Consider the following 18,804-nt stretch of genomic DNA (forward strand, 5'->3'; position numbering starts at 1 on the left):
CGCTTTGTGATAGATGGCGCTGTAATAGTCACAAACATATGGCTCACAATTTTAGACGAACAGTTGGTAACAGGTAGGTTTTTAAATTAAAATACAGAACGTAGGTACGTTTGAACATTTTATTTCGGTTGTTCCAATATGATCATGTACCTTTGTGAACTTATCATTTCTGAGAACGCATGCTGTTAAAGCGTGATTACCGTAAATACCATATTAATGCAATAAATGTTCAAAATGATGTCATTCAACCTCAATGCATTTGGCAATACGTGTTACAACATTCCTCTCGACAGCGAGTAGTTTGCCTTCCGTAATGTTCGCACATGCATTGACGATGCGCTGACGCATGTTGTCAGGCGTTGTCGGTGGGTCACGAAAGCAAATATCCTTCAACTTTCCCCACAGAGAGATATCCGGGGACGTCAGATTCAGTGAACGTGCGGGCCATGGTACGGTGCTTCGACGACCAATCCACCTTTCATGAAATATGCTATTCAATACAGCTTCAACCGCACGCGAGCTATGTCCCAGACATCCATCATGTAGGAAGTACATCGCCATTGTGTCATGTAGTGAAACATCTTGTAGTAACATCGGTAGAACATTACTTAACGTAACTTCTGCATGCATCACTTACGATGTGGTGACGTGTGTTATCATGAAGCAGCGGCACCCATTGTCTCAGTTTTCTTGGAAGTTTCACTTGAATTGCAGCTGTAAACCACAGTGTTGCGTAGTACCGTTCCCCAGTGATGGAGACACCATGTTCCTTGAAATCAGTAATCAATGTGCCCCAGTAGCCCGAGATCGACCAGGGGCTTGTGTCGAATCGTGACCAGCACGGAACTTGGCGCACCATTCCACAACGGTGGTTTCCGATGGACATGCTACCCTATACATATTCTTCATTCTCTGATGGATGTCTACCAGTGTTTGTCATTCGGCAGCCAAGAAAAAAGTAACAGCATGTTGGTCCTGTTTAGACGAATATGGTAATAATGTCGCCATAGTTCACGTTTTCTCATTTATTGCATGCACTTCAAAAGACACGAATGCCACACGAATCCCTCGCCTTCATGTCTGTGCTTATATACTTGCATCGGAGTCGAGCGACGTTGCATACACTCGCACGGTGCAGCCACGACCTCAAACGGAAACTTTTTGATCGCCCCATCTATAACAGCCATGGTGGAAAATGGAACTGTATTTCAATTCTTTTAGGTCGGTGTCGGCAGACTGGTTTACTCACGGAACAAAAGCTTAGTCAACCATGGCGACTAGGTAGAAAATCAATGAGTACTAATGCCTTGGTAACTTTGTGTATCTCATAAGAGCGCCGTCTTTTGCGACTACTGTCGATTAAGTTAGTTCTTGGGTACTGATAATGTAGCATTCTTGCAGAATTGATTAATCATTTATACTCATTATGTCTTGATTTCTTGAATTAACCGTTTCTCGTATAGAAGTTGTTGCTGTGCTTTCTAAACCTACCCCGAATATGTCTTGAATTCATTTATCTCAAACACTTCGTTACGTCACGGATTACCGTCATGTTCGGGATTCATTTCTTGTAAGGTATAATTTTTCATTCCAGGTGCCATTCCAATACTGTTTCAGGCAGAGACGGTACACTTCCCCGTGGTGGCTGGACCTGCCCCCTACGCACTGAGGCCCTTCGCTGGAGTGTACAATCCCTTCCCGTATGGCTGCTCCATTCTCTGCAACCACCCAGCCGACTTCGAGGCCAAGGATGTGGTCCGCAGGGCGAAGGACACCTGGGTGAGTACAACTGCGCCGCGTCATTCGGTTGCTCCAATAATTTCCTGAATAAATTCAAATTCTCCTGCTTTTACCATGGGGCGCATTCATAAAATCAGGATGCACTTGTGTCATCTGTAGACTACAGAAATCGTCTGAGTGTGTAAATCGAAAATACAAAATCTTGAACTCAATGATGAGGTTCAGAGACGGGTGATTAATCTCCTGTGTCTTGAAGAAGAAGAACCCCACTGATGAATAACTTTGAGGTACTGTATATCCCTTGTACATGACGCTTCCGTGAGTGCCCTACAGAAATAAGAATGTCTTCCGGCTTTGGTGGTGGCTGAAAGACAGTATTAAGGTTACATTCTCTCTGCGACGTACCAACCACCCCCGGAGACGAAAAATATTTTTAAATCTGCGAAGGGTCCACTAAAACTTCAGGTGCCAGTGATATATTCTATCGAATGGCATTAATCTGGTGACCGTCTTTTAATAATTAATTTCAACTTGCCCTATAAGCACGGCCAGTAGAAATAATTAATGAGTCATAGTGTAGACGGACAGAGGAGGAATGAAGGGGGAGGCTACTACCATGCCTCGACACATGGTGAGTATGACTCTTGTCAAAACGCAGTATTTCAACGCTGTAAACCCCAACGGAGATCCAACAGTTGTTCGTCGAATAACCAACGAAGTCATGTACAAGGACATCAAAAAAACTGTTATCTTATTTGTTTGTGGAAGAAGTATTCAAGATGTAAACAAAACTTTTAGAACGGACATAAAAGTGCAGTACGTACAAATGCATCCTCGGAGTCTTTCGCTGCGACATGTTTGAATAAAATCTTCTCGAGCTTTCGAGATAGCCACTGAAAGCTTGAGGATTTTATTCGAATTGGCGCGGCTTGAAAACCGAGAAGATTTTATTCAGTACGGATAAATACTACATTTAAGATTTTAAAGAGACTGTTGCCTTCTGGCAAAAATTAAGACAGATTTAAAACAACTGTTAAATGAAATGGACGCGCTAAATGGCACAGAATTTGGACTGAGGATACACGAAAAAATTACAAAAGTGCAGAAGAATAGCACCAAGGATAATAACGACTGGCTATGCAGCAGAACGGAAGACTTAGTAGTGGATGTGGTAGCTTTATGCTATCTGGGAGGCAATATCATATTAACTATACTAATAACGAGAACAAGCAGGACGCAAAAGAAATCGAAGTGTAGATATTGCTTTAGAATCTCTTAGTTATTATTATCAAACGGAGAGAAAAATTAAAAGAAGGTGAACTAATGAAGTTAGCTTACTGATTCCACATCACACGAAATGACGCAGACTATATGATTGTAGAAGGCAGATTAGATCAGGGATTTGCCGGATAAACCACGACACGTGAAAATCTGGATATGGTGTAAGGTGTCAGGCAAATCCAACACCTTCCATGAAAACCCTGACATGATAAGCAAATCCAGTAGCATGTCACATAGCTCCGAATAAATCGTGACATTAAATTAACCAAAGTAATACGAGTAACGAGTGAGCAAATGGAATACCACAGACTAACACAAGAATGGCTAAATGCATGTCATACCTTACCACCGTGAGACAGACGCAGTTCCGAGGGGAGAAACGAGAACAGAAGCCGAGAGCAGAAGCGTGTTAAGCGAGAAGGCCCTACGATAAGGGACGGACACCCACGTCGCCAGCTAACCGCTACGACTACACCACCCGCAAGTTTTTAGCGGGAGACTTTTTCGCGTCTCTGTCACGTTAGGACCACCCCCCAGACCATGTTAAAAGCTAGAGCCCTCCAGAAGAACAGTATAGATCTTACGATGACACAAAAAGGGCTACACCACCCGCAAGTTTTAGCGTGAGACTTTTTCCCGTCTCTGTTACGTTGCACACGTAAAAACATTGCCCCACCACGAAAAGTATAACGTTTCTCATTGGATAGACAGAATTTTTGTAGGCAGAGCTTAACATTGAGACCCTGATTGATCAGATGAAAACACAGCCAGATAGTTTTTTTTAAACCAACTTCGGTAAATTGTAGTAAGGAGAAGTTAGGAGGAAGTTGCTTGGGAGACGGCGAGGTGAGCGCAGCTGTGCTGCCCGTCGTCCCCTGACGAACAGCGACAAGGTAATGAACGCACACGATGCCACATAACAGCGCATAAAGCTTCACTCAGAACTGCAGAAGTCTCATCTGTTACACCCCCTTTTTGCGTAATACTAGTGTCGATCGTCAATTAAAGCTCATGGTGTTCACATTTGCCACTTGAAGTAAAAATCTGAAACGCAATGATTTTTCTGTTCTATAGTTATTGAGAAGCCACATCAGCCACTGTAATTTACGACAAGTTAGATAAGTAATTAAAGACAATTGAGGGTCACTGTAGATCATTTTGATAATTTGCTTTTTTGCGAAACTTAATTCAAACCTAGATTATAGATGTGATATGGCATAGGTCATCCTTCGATCCATTGTAGAACTTGGAAACTCATTCAGGGAAAATTCATTCACAATTTTGTTGAACGCAGTTGGTTTTTACCATCCTGTATTAAGACATTTCCTTTATCAATAGTGCAATTTATGAACGATGTTTTGCGAGTAGAATAAAATTTCCAATGGTAAACTTAACTGCTATTAACGACGTTATTTTACCAGCTAACTAAAAATAGGAAAGCCTTGAACCCCTTCCACTAAATTTAGTTAGTATTAAGATTCCTTTGCAGGGAGTGCAGTAGAGCTGATGCTGAAATCATTAAGTATTTGGTTATATCATCGCTAGTCTCACTGAACTCTTCTGAATTCTACATGTCATGTGTGGTCTGACGTCTCCTTACCAGCAACAGGTCCCAGGTTGAAACTAGTCAATTCCATAAAAACACGCTCAGAGCGTCGTTGCGCGAAAGTGGTAGGGAGACACGATATCGAACAAACAGACACCTTGCAGAATGTTTAGAAAATGGCGACCCTGCCAGGATGGTAAAATACCATGATTGAAGGTCGACAACATGCCTAACTAGGTCAGAAAAATATCCTGTTGAAAAATTTTCGCAGTAAAAAATTTTTTCCTAAAGTGATAAATAGTCGAAAACAGTAGCTGCAGCGATAGATAGTAAGAAAGTATTCAAAAATGAGAGATTCTAGCAGAGAAAATAGCATAATTAAGTTATGAATTTTAAAAATTGTTAGAATTAAGTTTTCTCTCCAATGCAAGCGCACAGGTGGCGGATACATCGTTGACAAGTTGGTTCTGACCCAACAAGTAACTGAATGGATTGTCAGTCTTGGTAGTGTCAAGTCGTGTGATCAAAAAGTTTATGAAACGCATGAGATCGTATGAGCGCATGTTGACTCGAAGTAGGGCGCGTGAATTACTTTTAAAACAGAAAATAAGGGATTCAGAAAGATTAGCAATGGCAGATCGAGACCTTGACCGAATTGAGGTAGAGACCCAGCATGAAAATGGACAGAGAATAGAGGACAGTACAACAGACGATGCAGTATCGCGGGAAATAGGACATATAACGCACCATAACGAGGATAATGTACATCAAGGCACAGAAAGCCTAGGTCAGCATACGACAGAGGAGCAGGAAAGAAGAGAGACAGTCGATGAGGATTCCAACTTGCGTCTTGAATACATAGAACCCATAGTACAAGTAACCAGAGCTCCCTCACCACAGAGTACAAAGAATGCGAGCAGAAACGTGTCACAGCACAGTTCAATGCAATCGGTTGCAAACCAACACTTGGGTGAAAACACAGAGCGTAGGACGTCGGAAGAAAACGCAATAGGACCCACCAATGTGGCAGAATTGTTACAATTAATCACGGAAACCATGACAAGACAAAATAAAGAAATTGCGAACCAAATTAAATGTCAGAATGCAGAAATGACGAAACAAAATGCAGAAACCACGAGACAAATGCGTGAGATTAAAGAACAAAACAAAAAAATTCAGTTACACCTAAGTCATATTGATGACGAGGCAAAAGAATCTCGAGAAGTGATAGGAAGCTTAATAACAGGTTACAATCAATTGAGAACAGACATTGACAAGGTACAAGCGGACGTACAAACATTGCGTAATGACATTCAGGAAGAAATCAAAACATTACGTAACAACACCCAGGGAGAAGTCAAGAAACTAGAGAAACAGATAAACGTAATTACTAGACAAACAGCAGGTACAGCGCGTGAAATTGTTGAAAAAAGTGTGTTACACAAACGTATCACAAAAGCAGCGCTGAAAAGATATGATAACCGAATAGTCAAAATAGAAGCGCAAACGAAGCGACAGTTTCAGAAATTGCGAACAGAGCTGTTGCAAACCATTGAAGAGCGTAGTGAACAGGATCGAACAAGCACAGAGTCTGCAACCACATCCGTATCTGTAACAGCACCGGAAAAAACAAGCAATTAACGAAGATATTACACATTTGCGATTCCAATCACAGGTGGAAAGTAACATACGTGAAATCAGACAGCCTGCACAGCAACAAACACGTTTCGAAATTCTTGATGAACAAACGGCACCACAAACACATGCGGAACCACATATGTATGTTTCAAGACAGTCTGGATTCTGCAATGAAGCAACAAGGCTAGCCAGACAAGATACCGAACCAATACCTAACAATGGAAAGCCAGGTCGCGAAGAGTACTGTGCAATGCATTCAGCTACACGTTCACAACCGATGGAAGAAAATTACTGCGTACCACTCCAACGATACTACGCAAGGGTAGGCGAAAGTTACAGTGGAAAATATCCAATGGATCTACCACAACCGGAAAGAACGACGGGAGAAATGATCAGAAACAAAAGTGGTGAAGAATCGCGAATTTCATATGGAACTATGACGAAGTACGACAACGATCATTTCCTCACAGTCAGAAAATTTCAACACTTTCGAGAAGGAAACTCATTACATCCACGAACTTTTACTGATCAATTCCGAGTAGGATTACCAGAACACTGGACACTAGCACACAAATTAGACTTTATATGTGCACACATGTCAGGAACAGTCGCAGAAACCATGCAGAATTTTGCAGCGACATGCCGATCGTACGAAGATTTCAGAGAGAAGTTTCTCTCACGATATTGGTCCAGCGAAGCACAGAACAGAGTGAAGCACGAATTACGAGGGGCGTTCAGAAAGTAAGCTCCGATCGGTCGCGAAATGGAAACGACTATGAAAATCCGATAAAGCTTTGCACAGATGTATTGGGTAGTGTCTCTAGTATAACCCCAGTTAGCATCACGTCGCTCTTCTCATTTCTGAGCTCGCAGTGAGTGCGTAAAGATGTCTAGAAAATAGTGTCTGCCGCCAAGTACGAGGGCCTGGTGAGAAATTTCGCCTGAAGCTATGCAGCTAACATTACATAAATGTCGTGCTGTTTCGTCTTCACGACAATTCTCGGCCGCACTCTGCAGGGGCAATGAAGATGCTCCTGCATCGTTTTCAAATGGAAATGTTAGATTACCCACAATACAGTCCGCAATTGTCTCCCCCTGAGTTTCATCTCTGGTCACATGAACCGCTGTCTTTGAAGACAACATTTTGACACAGACAACGAGGTGTAGGCCAGCGTGGAGAATTAGCGGAAAGCACTGCCGGCTGCCTTCTATGATGAGGCTATTGAAAAGTTGGTACAACGCTATGACAAAAGTCTAAGTCAGAACAGTGACTACGTAGAGAAGTAGCTGAAAGGTGTAGCTAATTGTTACAAGTAAAACATTTCTGATGTTCACTGTGGTTTCAATTTGGCAATCAATCGGAGCTTACTTTCTGAACAGGCCTCGTATTACAGAACCCATATTTTGAAAATTCAGGGGAGAAGAGTCCCGTGAAATTTTTCGAAGTAATGGCAAACAAAAATCAATGCTTAGATGTACCTTACAGTGACGGAGAGTTGATTAAATTATGCGCGATGAAGCTACCATTGAAATACCAGCAATCATTAGTAGGTCGCGGAAACAATGACGTCGAAGCATTTAAAGGTATTCTAGGGGAACTAGAGTTCATATTTTCGGAAGATGACGCAAGAAAAAGACGAAGTGCACGTGAAAACGAAATCAAAAAGCAGTGGAATCCACAAGACACAGTACGAAGAAACTATAATTACGAACCATGTGATAACTTCGCACCAAGAAACGACAATAGATTTCAACAAAGAACCGGTTATGGATTTAGAAGAGAATATGGCAATAACTATAATTCACCCAGGAACGGCAATAACTATTACAGAGCGAATAACGACAACCGGAACGGGTACTGGAGAACCAATAGACCGACAAATTATCGACAAAGAAACCACTACCAACAAGCTGAACAAGAAAAGAGAATACACATAGAAGAGGTGGAGGTAAGACCACCAAACCCTGATAAACGTTCGAATTGACAGCTAAGCGCCCATGCCAAAGAGAATGACGCACCGACCCAGGACTATTACAGCACCTTGAACAGAGAAGTAAAAATCTTATCACGAGAAGAGAAGAAGGAAGAAACAAATCCGCAGGGACCAGATGAAAACGAAGACAAGAAAATAACAATATCGTGTTGGGACGAAATTAATTGGGAGAATAATGACGAAGAAGATGAATTACCACAGGCATGCACAACGAATGTAGGAGAAAAGGACGAAGTAATGAGTATTGCAGAGCTATTTGAGATGGAAACCAGGGAAAGCGAATTCAATGAGGATAATGTGCAGTCGACAGAAGTTGAAAATAAGTTACGAGTGGGCACACAACCCAATGTATATAATGAAGGAAGTTATGAAGCGATAATTAGAGCATTTAGATGCGATTATGTGGAAGTAGTGATGAAGAAGGAGAAGATAGACGAGGAAGAGGAAAAAGTAGAGGATGTTGAAGAAAGTGTGAATGAAGGAAGAAATAGAGAAGAGGAAATAAAAGAGAGAGAAGTGGCAGCCGAAGCTTATCCTACAGAAAGTTCGAATTCACAAGGGAAATTCCTAAAAAGACTCATGTAGGATTCAGTGGAGGATTCTTTGATGCAAGAAGAAGAAGAACAGAACCAACCCTTTCAAATTCAACCACTTGTGAAGGCCATGATAAAGAATATCCCAGTCAATATTGTAATTGATAGCGGAAGTGAACTGACTGCGATCTCAGAAAATTTATTCATGCAGTGTAATGCCAATGAGGAATTGCCAGTTCTGAAAATACATAAGATTAAAGTAAGAGGTCCTATTAAAAACAATGCTGCGGAAGTTACAAGACAAACAAGGTTAACTCTTTCGTGCCAAGGTCAAAAGATCGAAGCCAACTTCATGATTATACCTAAACTAACTGTAGATTTGATTATAGCTGCAGATTTTTTAAATGAGAGACTGGCGATAATAGATATGGGGAAAGGTAGCGTAACATTCGGGAATGTCACACTTCTCTTTGAGCAAAAGCTAAAATTAGAAGAAATACTAGTTATAAACAAACAATTCACAATGACGCGAGATAATGAGGATGGAGAATTAGAATGGTATGCACAAAAGGGGGAATCGCCTCAACTCATGTTAGAAGTTCATAAAGAAATCGACAAAAAATTGCAAGAAGTTCAAGGTATTTCAGAACACAGTAAAAGAGAATAAAGCAGAGGTATTTTTACCTAAGACTGGCAGCATTAAACACTTTCAGTACAAGTTTGAAGATTAATTTTATTACTGGTAAATAATCAGCACAATATTTCAAGATTATGTTACAGATAAGATCGTGAGGAGAAAGAAGAATGAAGAGAGAGGAAGGTGGGAAAAAGAATGTAGTTTCAATAAAAACAAAAACAAAAATAACACCAATGGTACCATAAATTAAGGTGAAGGATAAAGCGTAGATAGTCTAACAGCATGAAATACTAAAATGCTATACACCACGACACTACACAAAAAAAAAAACAAAAAAAAAAACGAATTTGAGGATTTCTTGTAGAAGTTAAGACTCAAAATATCTTAGAATTGTAACATGGAAAGGGCGCCGAAATTTTTAAAGCTTTTTAAGAAGGCGCAAAATAATGTAGGTACTAGACATATGTTAGATGATTATAAGTAAAACTTTTTGTAAGAACCATTGTAAAAACTCCAGCAAAGACCAGATGCAACGACCCACAAGTTGCAACGCGAGAAGTATTAAGAAAGAAAAGGACGTAATTAGCAAGACACGATTCCTACAAGGCAGAAGTGTCGAGAGAAGGGAAAGGACAGCGAGACCAACAGAAGGCCCTTGTAACTGAAGTGGGCAATAAGTTTAACCGCTAGGTGGAACCCTGCTGGGACGGAACACCCTGCAGAGACGGGATGCCGAACGCCGGAAAGGTCTCCGAGCACCCCCACTCAGTGGAGTGAGCAAAAAACGGCCCGACGAGAAGACCGCTTGGGCAAGCCACCACTGGCAAAAAATATGTGTAAAAGTCACACTACCGCTATTAAACAGCGCGCTGATGCACGAAACTGAAGAAAATGTCCACAAAGTAAAAATGACACGCCCAAACAATTTATCAAACTGTTACTAGGAGAACTTCAAAGCGACTAGCTGTCAATAAATATTTCCATATCCTGCCCAGAGAAGAACCAAGAATCAAGTAAGAAGCAGAGAAAAAGCAGGAAGAACTGAAGTTGAAGATTCGCAAGATTGAGACCAAGAAAGAAGATGTGTGAAGAATAGACCACATACCTTCCCAAATCCCTATCCTATTGTAAACTAGTCGTCTGCGAAGTATTACAACGAAAAACGACCGCTTTCAGCGACACATAACGATGACTTTTACGCATACAAAGCCAGTAAACCACGAGATTCTACACTCACAGCTCCATTCCATTATGGGACCTCCACAACAGCAACACACACTTGCAAGGCCAACAAGGAACGACGAACGAAGCTGTACATCAAATACTTGCCCACATCCATCTCGCTCAAGTCCATCACCTTCGTGCAAAAACATTCACCAACCTCATGCTTAAACATTCATAGGATTGTGTGAATGTGTGAAATCAAATTATGTGATGTAGGAATTATGCAAAAGAAATGTGTGAAAAACTAAATAAGTTAAGCACACCAGACAGCTAATAAACTACAAAATAACAGTCATTGACTGGGGACTTAAGTAAAAAATAGACTATCGTAAAAAATGAGTCATTAGTTCTGAAATGGACAGTATATAAAGAACAAAAGTAAGGCACAATAAACACTAAAACTATATGTCACCTATTTTCTTCTCATAAAAATAAAAGAACCACTTTATTTTACTAATTTTCTCCTTAAAAAAAACAAAGAATAAAAAATTATCTTGTTGGATGTTTTGCCTTTTTTTTAACATTTGTACCATTTGTTAGGATTATATCTCAGTACTTGTGTATGTATATTTCTTTGTCAAAGCAATTCTTGGAAATGATTCTTATTTGTTAGTGTAACAATGTTGAAATGAGTGTCTAGAAACAAAAACATTTTACTTTTACATGATATTTAGAAAATGTGTTAGGAATAGATTTTACTTAATTACTACATTTATAAAAAAAATATATTTCTAAGAAAACCGATGTGAAAGACTCCTCACCTTCGATAACAAACTTCTTTAAAAAAACTTCACACTTAAATAAAGAAAGAAAATAATTAAGAATTAATAATAGCATAAAAATTTTCTTCTCTTGTCATTTTTGAGAATAATTTGGAAGAATATAAAAATATAAATTAGTAATACAAACTATCATAGAACCAGAATAACGTGGCTGAACAGTAGGCAACAAAATTTAGATAAAGAAATAATTTTTGACTGACTTAGACAACGATTCAATCATTGCCTAACTTCAGTGCAAAAATTAAGTTCGAAGGGTGGTGATATGTAAGGTGTCAGGCAAATCCAACACCTTCCATGAAAACCCTGACATGATAAGCAAATCCAGTTGCATGTCACATAGCTCCGAATAAATCGTGACATTAAATTAACCAAAGTAATACGAGTAACGAGTGAGCAAATGGAATACTACAGACTAACACAAGAATGCCTAAATGCATGTCACACCTTCCCACCGTGAGACAGACGCAGTTCCGAGGGGAGAAACGAGAACAGAAGCTGAGAGCAGAAGCGTGTTAAGCGAGAAGGCCCTACGATAAGGGACGGACACCCACGTCGCCAGCTAACCGCTACGACTACACCACCCGCAAGTTTTTAGCGGGAGACTTTTTCGCGTCTCTGTCACGTTAGGACCACCCCCCAGACCATGTTAAAAGCTAGAGCCCTCCAGAAGAACAGTATAGATCTTACGATGACACAAAAAGGGCTACACCACCCGCAAGTTTTAGCGTGAGACTTTTTCCCGTCTCTGTTACGTTGCACACGTAAAAACATTGCCCCACCACGAAAAGTATAACGTTTCTCATTGGATAGACAGAATTTTTGTAGGCAGAGCTTAACATTGAGACCCTGATTGATCAGATGAAAACACAGCCAGATAGTTTTTTTAAACCAACTTCGGTAAATTGTAGTAAGGAGAAGTTAGGAGGAAGTTGCTTGGGAGACGGCGAGGTGAGCGCAGCTGTGCTGCCCGCCGTCCCCTGACGAACAGCGACAAGGTAATGAACGCACACGATGCCACATAACAGCGCATAAAGCTTCACTCAGAACTGCAGAAGTCTCATCTGTTACACCCCCTTTTTGCGTAATACTAGTGTCGATCGTCAATTAAAGCTCATGGTGTTCACATTTGCCACTTGAAGTAAAAATCTGAAACGCAATGATTTTTCTGTTCTATAGTTATTGAGAAGCCACATCAGCCACTGTAATTTACGACAAGTTAGATAAGTAATTAAAGATAATTGAGGGTCACTGTAGATCATTTTGATAATTTGCTTTTTTGCGAAACTTAATTCAAACCTAGATTATAGATGTGATATGGCATAGGTCATCCTCCGATCCATTGTAGAACTTGAAAACCCATTCAGGGAATATTCGTTCACAATTTTGTTGAACGCAGTTGGTTTTTACCATCCTGTATTAAAACATTTCCTTTTATCAATAGTGCAATTTATAAACGATGTTTTGCGAGTAGAATAAAATTTCCAATGGTAAACTTAACTGCTTTTTCGACGTTATTTTACCAGCTAACTAAAAATAGGAAAGCCTTGAACCCCTTCCACTAAATTTAGTTAGTATTAAGAGTCCTTTACAGGGAGTGCAGTGGAGCTGACGCTGAAATCATTAAGTATTTGGTTATATCATCGCTAGTCTCACTGAACTCTTCTGAACTCTACATGTCATGTGTGGTGGTCTGACGTCTCCTTACCAGCAACAGGTCCCAGGTTGAAACTAGTCAATTCCCTAAAAAACACGCTCAGAGCGTCGTTGCGCGAAAGTGGTAGGGAGACACGATATAGAACAAACAGACACCACGCAGAATGTTTAGAATTGGGAAAGCCTTTATGCGAGAGTAGATGAAAAAATGAATTATTTTGACCAGGTAGTTTAGAGCTTAATAGCTTGCAGAAACAATTGAAATTAATAGTATTAGCAAGCTATTTCAAAGAGTCTTAAAACGTGAGGAACCAAGAGCAAAATCCCTAAAACGAAATCCAATATGCACTTATACAAACTCAGAACCCCCAGCACGGATGAAATCCATAATATTATTAAAGATTTGAAGAATAAGGCCCCTACGGAAGAGTCCACAACTACTGAAATGTGGAAAATTGCAGACGCTGGAACAGTCAAGAAGCTACACGGAGTCTTTCAGAAAGTCTTGGAAACAGAAGCTATACCACAAGATCGGAAAACAGAATTAACTCATCCAACCCACAAAAAAGGAGATAAAACTGACTCCAACAACTATAGAGGAATTCCCTGCTTCAAGTGACTTACAAAATTCTTTCGAAAGCATTACAAAACAGACTAGAACGCCAACAGGATCAGTAATTAGGAAAGTACCAACGATGGCTTTGAAAAGGACGAACGCGTGAGGAACAAATTTTAAATCTGAAATTTATAATCAGGTACAGGACAATGAGAATCAAAAGCACTGATATAGCATTTGTAGACTTCAAAAAATCATACGATTCTATTGACAGAGAAACATCATTCAACACCTTAAAAGGGTTTGGAGCTGACAGCAAATCAGTGGCAATAATGAAAAACACACCAACAAATACAAAATTCTAAATTAATTTCTTTGGTGGAACCTCCAAGGCTTTTGAAATCCAAACTGGTGTAGGATAAGGATAAGGGCTGACCCCATTGCTATTCAGTTGTGTACTATAGAAGTGAATCAGGAAGTGGAAGAAAAGAACAGAAGAAGACAGGATTTAATAACTCACAATCATTGGGAGAAAAGGGTATAATCTGAGTACTGAGTTTTTGGCATTTGATGTCTTAGCTAAAACTGTGGAAAATGCAACACTGAAGATAAACTTTTTCCAGGAGATAGATTCAAAAGCAGGCCTAAGAATATCATTTGAGAAAAGCAGAGTATATGACAGGTGCGGAGGAGGCGCCGAAATACATGGAAAGAATAAAAAAAAGACTACAAAATTTAGATGTCTGAGTGAAATAAAGCAGCAAATGCTTTGTACAAAGAAACTGGCTTAGCAAGGGCAAGGAAAATAGAGGTGGCTTCTCAGTTAACAAGAAACCTGTGTAACAACAAATTTACTCCCATAAATGCAAAACTCCAGCACTACATCAGTGTCATTGGACAAGAATACCTAGAATGCCTTCCGTTACATACAGCCATAATATACAGTAACTAGGTGAAATTGAAAAGAAGGAAAAGAAGATAATCAGGAAAATCTTGGGACCAAAATGTGACAATGATATATGGAAATTGTGGTTCAAATGGTTCAAATGGCTCTGAGCACTATGGGACTTAACATCTGAGGTCATCAGTCCCCTAGAACGTAGAACTACTTAAACCTAACTAACCTAAGGACATCACACACATCCATGCCCGAGGCAGGATTCGAACCTGTGACCGTAGCGGGCGCGCGGTTCCAGACTGAAGCGCCTAGAACCGCTCGGTCACACCGGCCGGCTATGGAAATTGTGAAGTAATAAATAAGTTTATGAAATAATGTAACGAATAATAGACACAATGTGGGAGAGAAGAGTTGTATTGTATGGACATCTAAAAAGGATAGATGGTGAAAGAGTAACAAAAAGAATTTTAAACTTTTTTGACAGAAATCCAAAAATATCAATGATGTGGATCGAAGAAGTTAAAGCAGACCTGAGGGAAACAGAAGTATTCAGGAAGAAATAGGAGAACGAGAAAAGTTTAGAGCAAAAGTAAAAAGTTTCAAGGGCTTCAGGAGAAAACAAAGAAAAAGATAGGTGTAATATGGAGAGATGAAAGAAGAGCAAAACGTAGCGAAAGAATCAAAAATTACTGGAAAGAAAGGAGATAAAGAATACGTAAGTTATTTCATGTGATTCTTAGTGGGCCTAACGAATAAAAAACGTTAAGTAGACATCACATTACATCTGTGTAGACGATAGATGGGAATGAAACTACCAACAAAGAAAAATTATTACACTGCTGACCATAAAAGGTGTATCAGCAGGAAGGATAGAAAATAATGAAATTTTAGTTACTGTACGGATACGACGTACTAGAAAGAATATATGATAATTTTACAGGATATGAAATTTTGGGCCGGCCGCTGTGGCCGAGCGGTTCTAGCCGCTTCAGTCCGGAACCACGTGGCTGCTACGGTCGCAGGTTCGAGTCCTGCCTCGGGCATGGATGTGTGTGATGTCCTTGGGTTAGTGAGGTTTAAGTAGTTCTAAGGCTAGGGAACTGATGACCTCAGATGTTAAGTCCTACAGTGCTCAGAGCCATTTGAACGAAATTTTGGACATAGAGCTGCCACCTCTGACAGCCAAAGTGGCTATAACACGGATAGGCGTCGAATCGAACTGAGTCTTGATGACAGATGGGGCTACGTCATTCTGTGCTCCTACTCTGGCACAGAGTTCATCAAGTGTAGTGTCTGCCTAGTGGTGACCTGCTCGTCTCTCGGCAACTCGTGACTAGATTCTATAACAAATCAAAGATTTCGTCGTAACCTCTTATTGAATAATTAGGCTACTATTTATAGACTGAAGCAATAATATGCGATATGAATACACTCCTGGAAATGGAAAAAAGAACACATTGACACCGGTGTGTCAGACCCACCATACTTGCTCCGGACACTGCGAGAGGGCTGTACAAGCAATGATCACACGCACGGCACAGCGGACACTCCAGGAACCGCGGTGTTGGCCGTCGAATGGCGCTAGCTGCGCAGCATTTGTGCACCGCCGCCGTCAGTGTCAGCCAGTTTGCCGTGGCATACGGAGCTCCATCGCAGTCTTTAACGCTGGTAGCATGCCGCGACAGCGTGGACGTGAACCGTATGTGCAGTTGACGGACTTCGAGCGAGGGCGTATAGTGGGCATGCGGGAGGCCGGGTGGACGTACCGCCGAATTGCTCAACACGTGGGGCGTGAGGTCTCCACAGTACATCGATGTTGTCGCCAGTGGTCGGCGGAAGGTGCACGTGCCCGTCGACCTGGGACCGGACCGCAGCGACGCACGGATGCGCGCGAAGACCGTAGGATCCTACGCAGTGCCGTAGGGGACCGCACCGCCACTTCCCAGCAAATTAGGGACACTGTTGCTCCTGGGGTATCGGCGAGGACCATTCGCAACCGTCTCCATGAAGCTGGGCTACGGTCCCGCACACCGTTAGGCCGTCTTCCGCTCACGCCCCAACATCGTGCAGCCCGCCTCCAGTGGTGTCGCGACAGGCGTGAATGGAGGGACGAATGGAGACGTGTCGTCTTCAGCGATGAGAGTCGCTTCTGCCTTGGTGCCAATGATGGTCGTATGCGTGTTTGGCGCCGTGCAGGTGAGCGCCACAATCAGGACTGCATACGACCGAGGCACACAGGGCCAACACCCGGCATCATGGTGTGGGGAGCGATCTCCTACACTGGCCGTACACCACTGGTGATCGTCGAGGGGACACTGAATAGTCCACGGTACATCCAAACCGTCATAGAACCCATCGTTCTACCATTCCTAGACCGGCAAGGGAACTTGCTGTTCCAACAGGACAATGCACGTCCGCATGTATCCCGTGCCACCCAACGTGCTCTAGAAGGTGTAAGTCAACTACCCTGGCCAGCAAGATCTCCGGATCTGTCCCCCATTGAGCATGTTTGGGACTGGATGAAGCGTCGTCTCACGCGGTCTGCACGTCCAGCACGAACGCTGGTCCAACTGAGGCGCCAGGTGGAAATGGCATGGCAAGCCGTTCCACAGGACTACATCCAGCATCTCTACGATCGTCTCCATGGGAGAATAGCAGCCTGCATTGCTGCGAAAGGTGGATATACACTGTACTAGTGCCGACATTGTGCATGCTCTGTTGCCTGTGTCTATGTGCCTGTGGTTCTGTCAGTGTGATCATGTGATGTATCTGACCCCAGGAATGTGTCAATAAAGTTTCCCCTTCCTGGGACAATGAATTCACGGTGTTCTTATTTCAATTTCCTGGAGTGTATATGCAGATAGCGGTAGTATCGTGTACACAAGGTGTGAAAGGGCAGTGGATTGGCGGAGCTGTCATTTGTACTCAGGTGACTCGTGTCACAAGATTACTGACATGATTATGGCCGCACGACGGGAATTAACAGACTTTGAAGTTGGAGATAGACGCATGGGACACTGTTTCGGAAATGGTTAGGTAATTTTATATTACGAGATCCACAGTGTCAAGAATGCTCCCAGAATACCAAATTTCAGGCATTAGCTCTCATCACAGACAACGCAGTGGCGGAGTGCCTTCACTTAACGATCTAGAGCAGCAGCCTAGTTTACACGACACTAGGTTGCAGGCAACTGCGCTACCAGCCACTGCGCATTTGCGCCTCGCGTTTGCGCACTAGTTGCATGAGTTAGGACGTTATGTGTATTTGTAGAGTGTATACAAACTGAAATATGACGTGGGGAACGGAGAATAATGTTAGATTTTTTTTTTGACTAAGCGACGTATCTGAGAAATCGGGTTCTCCTCGTGTTCTCCTCGAGAGTGAATGATTTTTTATACGAACTTCTTAGGGTTTTTTACGGAGATCAACTGACGAACTTTTACTTCCAAGGTCACTGAAAGCTCCTCTCCTTGCTCTCCTTACGCTCTATTTTCGCTCGGTCGGTGTGTGGCAGGCGAGCGAGGGCCGCGCGGCACTGGCGTACGGCGACGGAGAGGCGGCGGTGCCGGAGGAGCTGTTCCGGCGCTACACGGACACCGACTCGCGGCCGCCCACGCCGGCGCCCACGCTGGCGAGCGCGGGGGCGCGCGGCTCTGGCCGGCGCTGCGTCACGCCCGACGCCGCCACCTCGGCCACGGCGTCGGCGGGCTCGGCGGCGGCCCGCGGGCGCTCCCGCTGCGGCGCCGGCCGCACGCTGCTCGTGCTCGACCTGCGCCGGTCGCGCAGCCAGGGCGCGCTGCCGCTGCCGCCGCCCTCGCCGCCCACGCCGCCCCCGCACCTGCCGCCGGCGCCCGGCTCGCTGTCCTCCGCTTCGGCGCCCGCCTCGCGCTGCTCCAAGGCCAGCTCCCGCAAGCGCCGCGGCCCCGCCCCCGCGCCCGCGGGCCGAGGCTCCGCCACGGCGCCGCCCCAAGCCGGCGAGCCGGCGCCGCTCCAAAAGGTTCGTGCCGTACACCTTCTCTCTCTTATAGTCCGCCCCCGTTAGCTGAGTGGTCGCCAGAACCTCTTGTGCCTCCAGGACACACTTCAACGGGTTGAGTTTCTTAATCTTTATGTGGCATCAAAATTGGTTCACATCGCGCAAGTTCTCCCTCTGCCAACTGCAATTGGGCGCAACCTTCAGGCGGCTTTTGGCTATTATCTCATGGCTGGTTCAATGTTTCAAGTCCTTTATGAGACACCTCCCCTGCCCTCACGGTATGGTGGCGTCGGGCTCGTCAATGTCCGTATGCGAGCTGCAGCCTTGTACATGAGTACCGTGAGA

The 18,804-nt window shown here is 43.0% G+C and overlaps 1 protein-coding gene across 1 annotated transcript in view; it reads left to right on the forward strand.

Annotated features, from left to right (window-relative positions):
• Positions 1-18,804, forward strand: part of LOC124614995 (lysine-specific demethylase 6B) — a 142,574-nt gene that overhangs the window by 32,748 nt on the left and 91,022 nt on the right. The window contains exons 2-3 of the mRNA XM_047142994.1: positions 1,618-1,779; positions 17,998-18,480. Of these exons, the coding sequence (XP_046998950.1) occupies positions 1,618-1,779; positions 17,998-18,480 (645 nt within the window). The remainder of the gene's footprint in view (positions 1-1,617; positions 1,780-17,997; positions 18,481-18,804) is intronic.

The sequence above is a fragment of the Schistocerca americana genome, chromosome 1 (genome assembly GCF_021461395.2).
Source record: "Schistocerca americana isolate TAMUIC-IGC-003095 chromosome 1, iqSchAmer2.1, whole genome shotgun sequence".
NCBI classification, from domain to species: domain Eukaryota; kingdom Metazoa; phylum Arthropoda; class Insecta; order Orthoptera; family Acrididae; genus Schistocerca; species Schistocerca americana.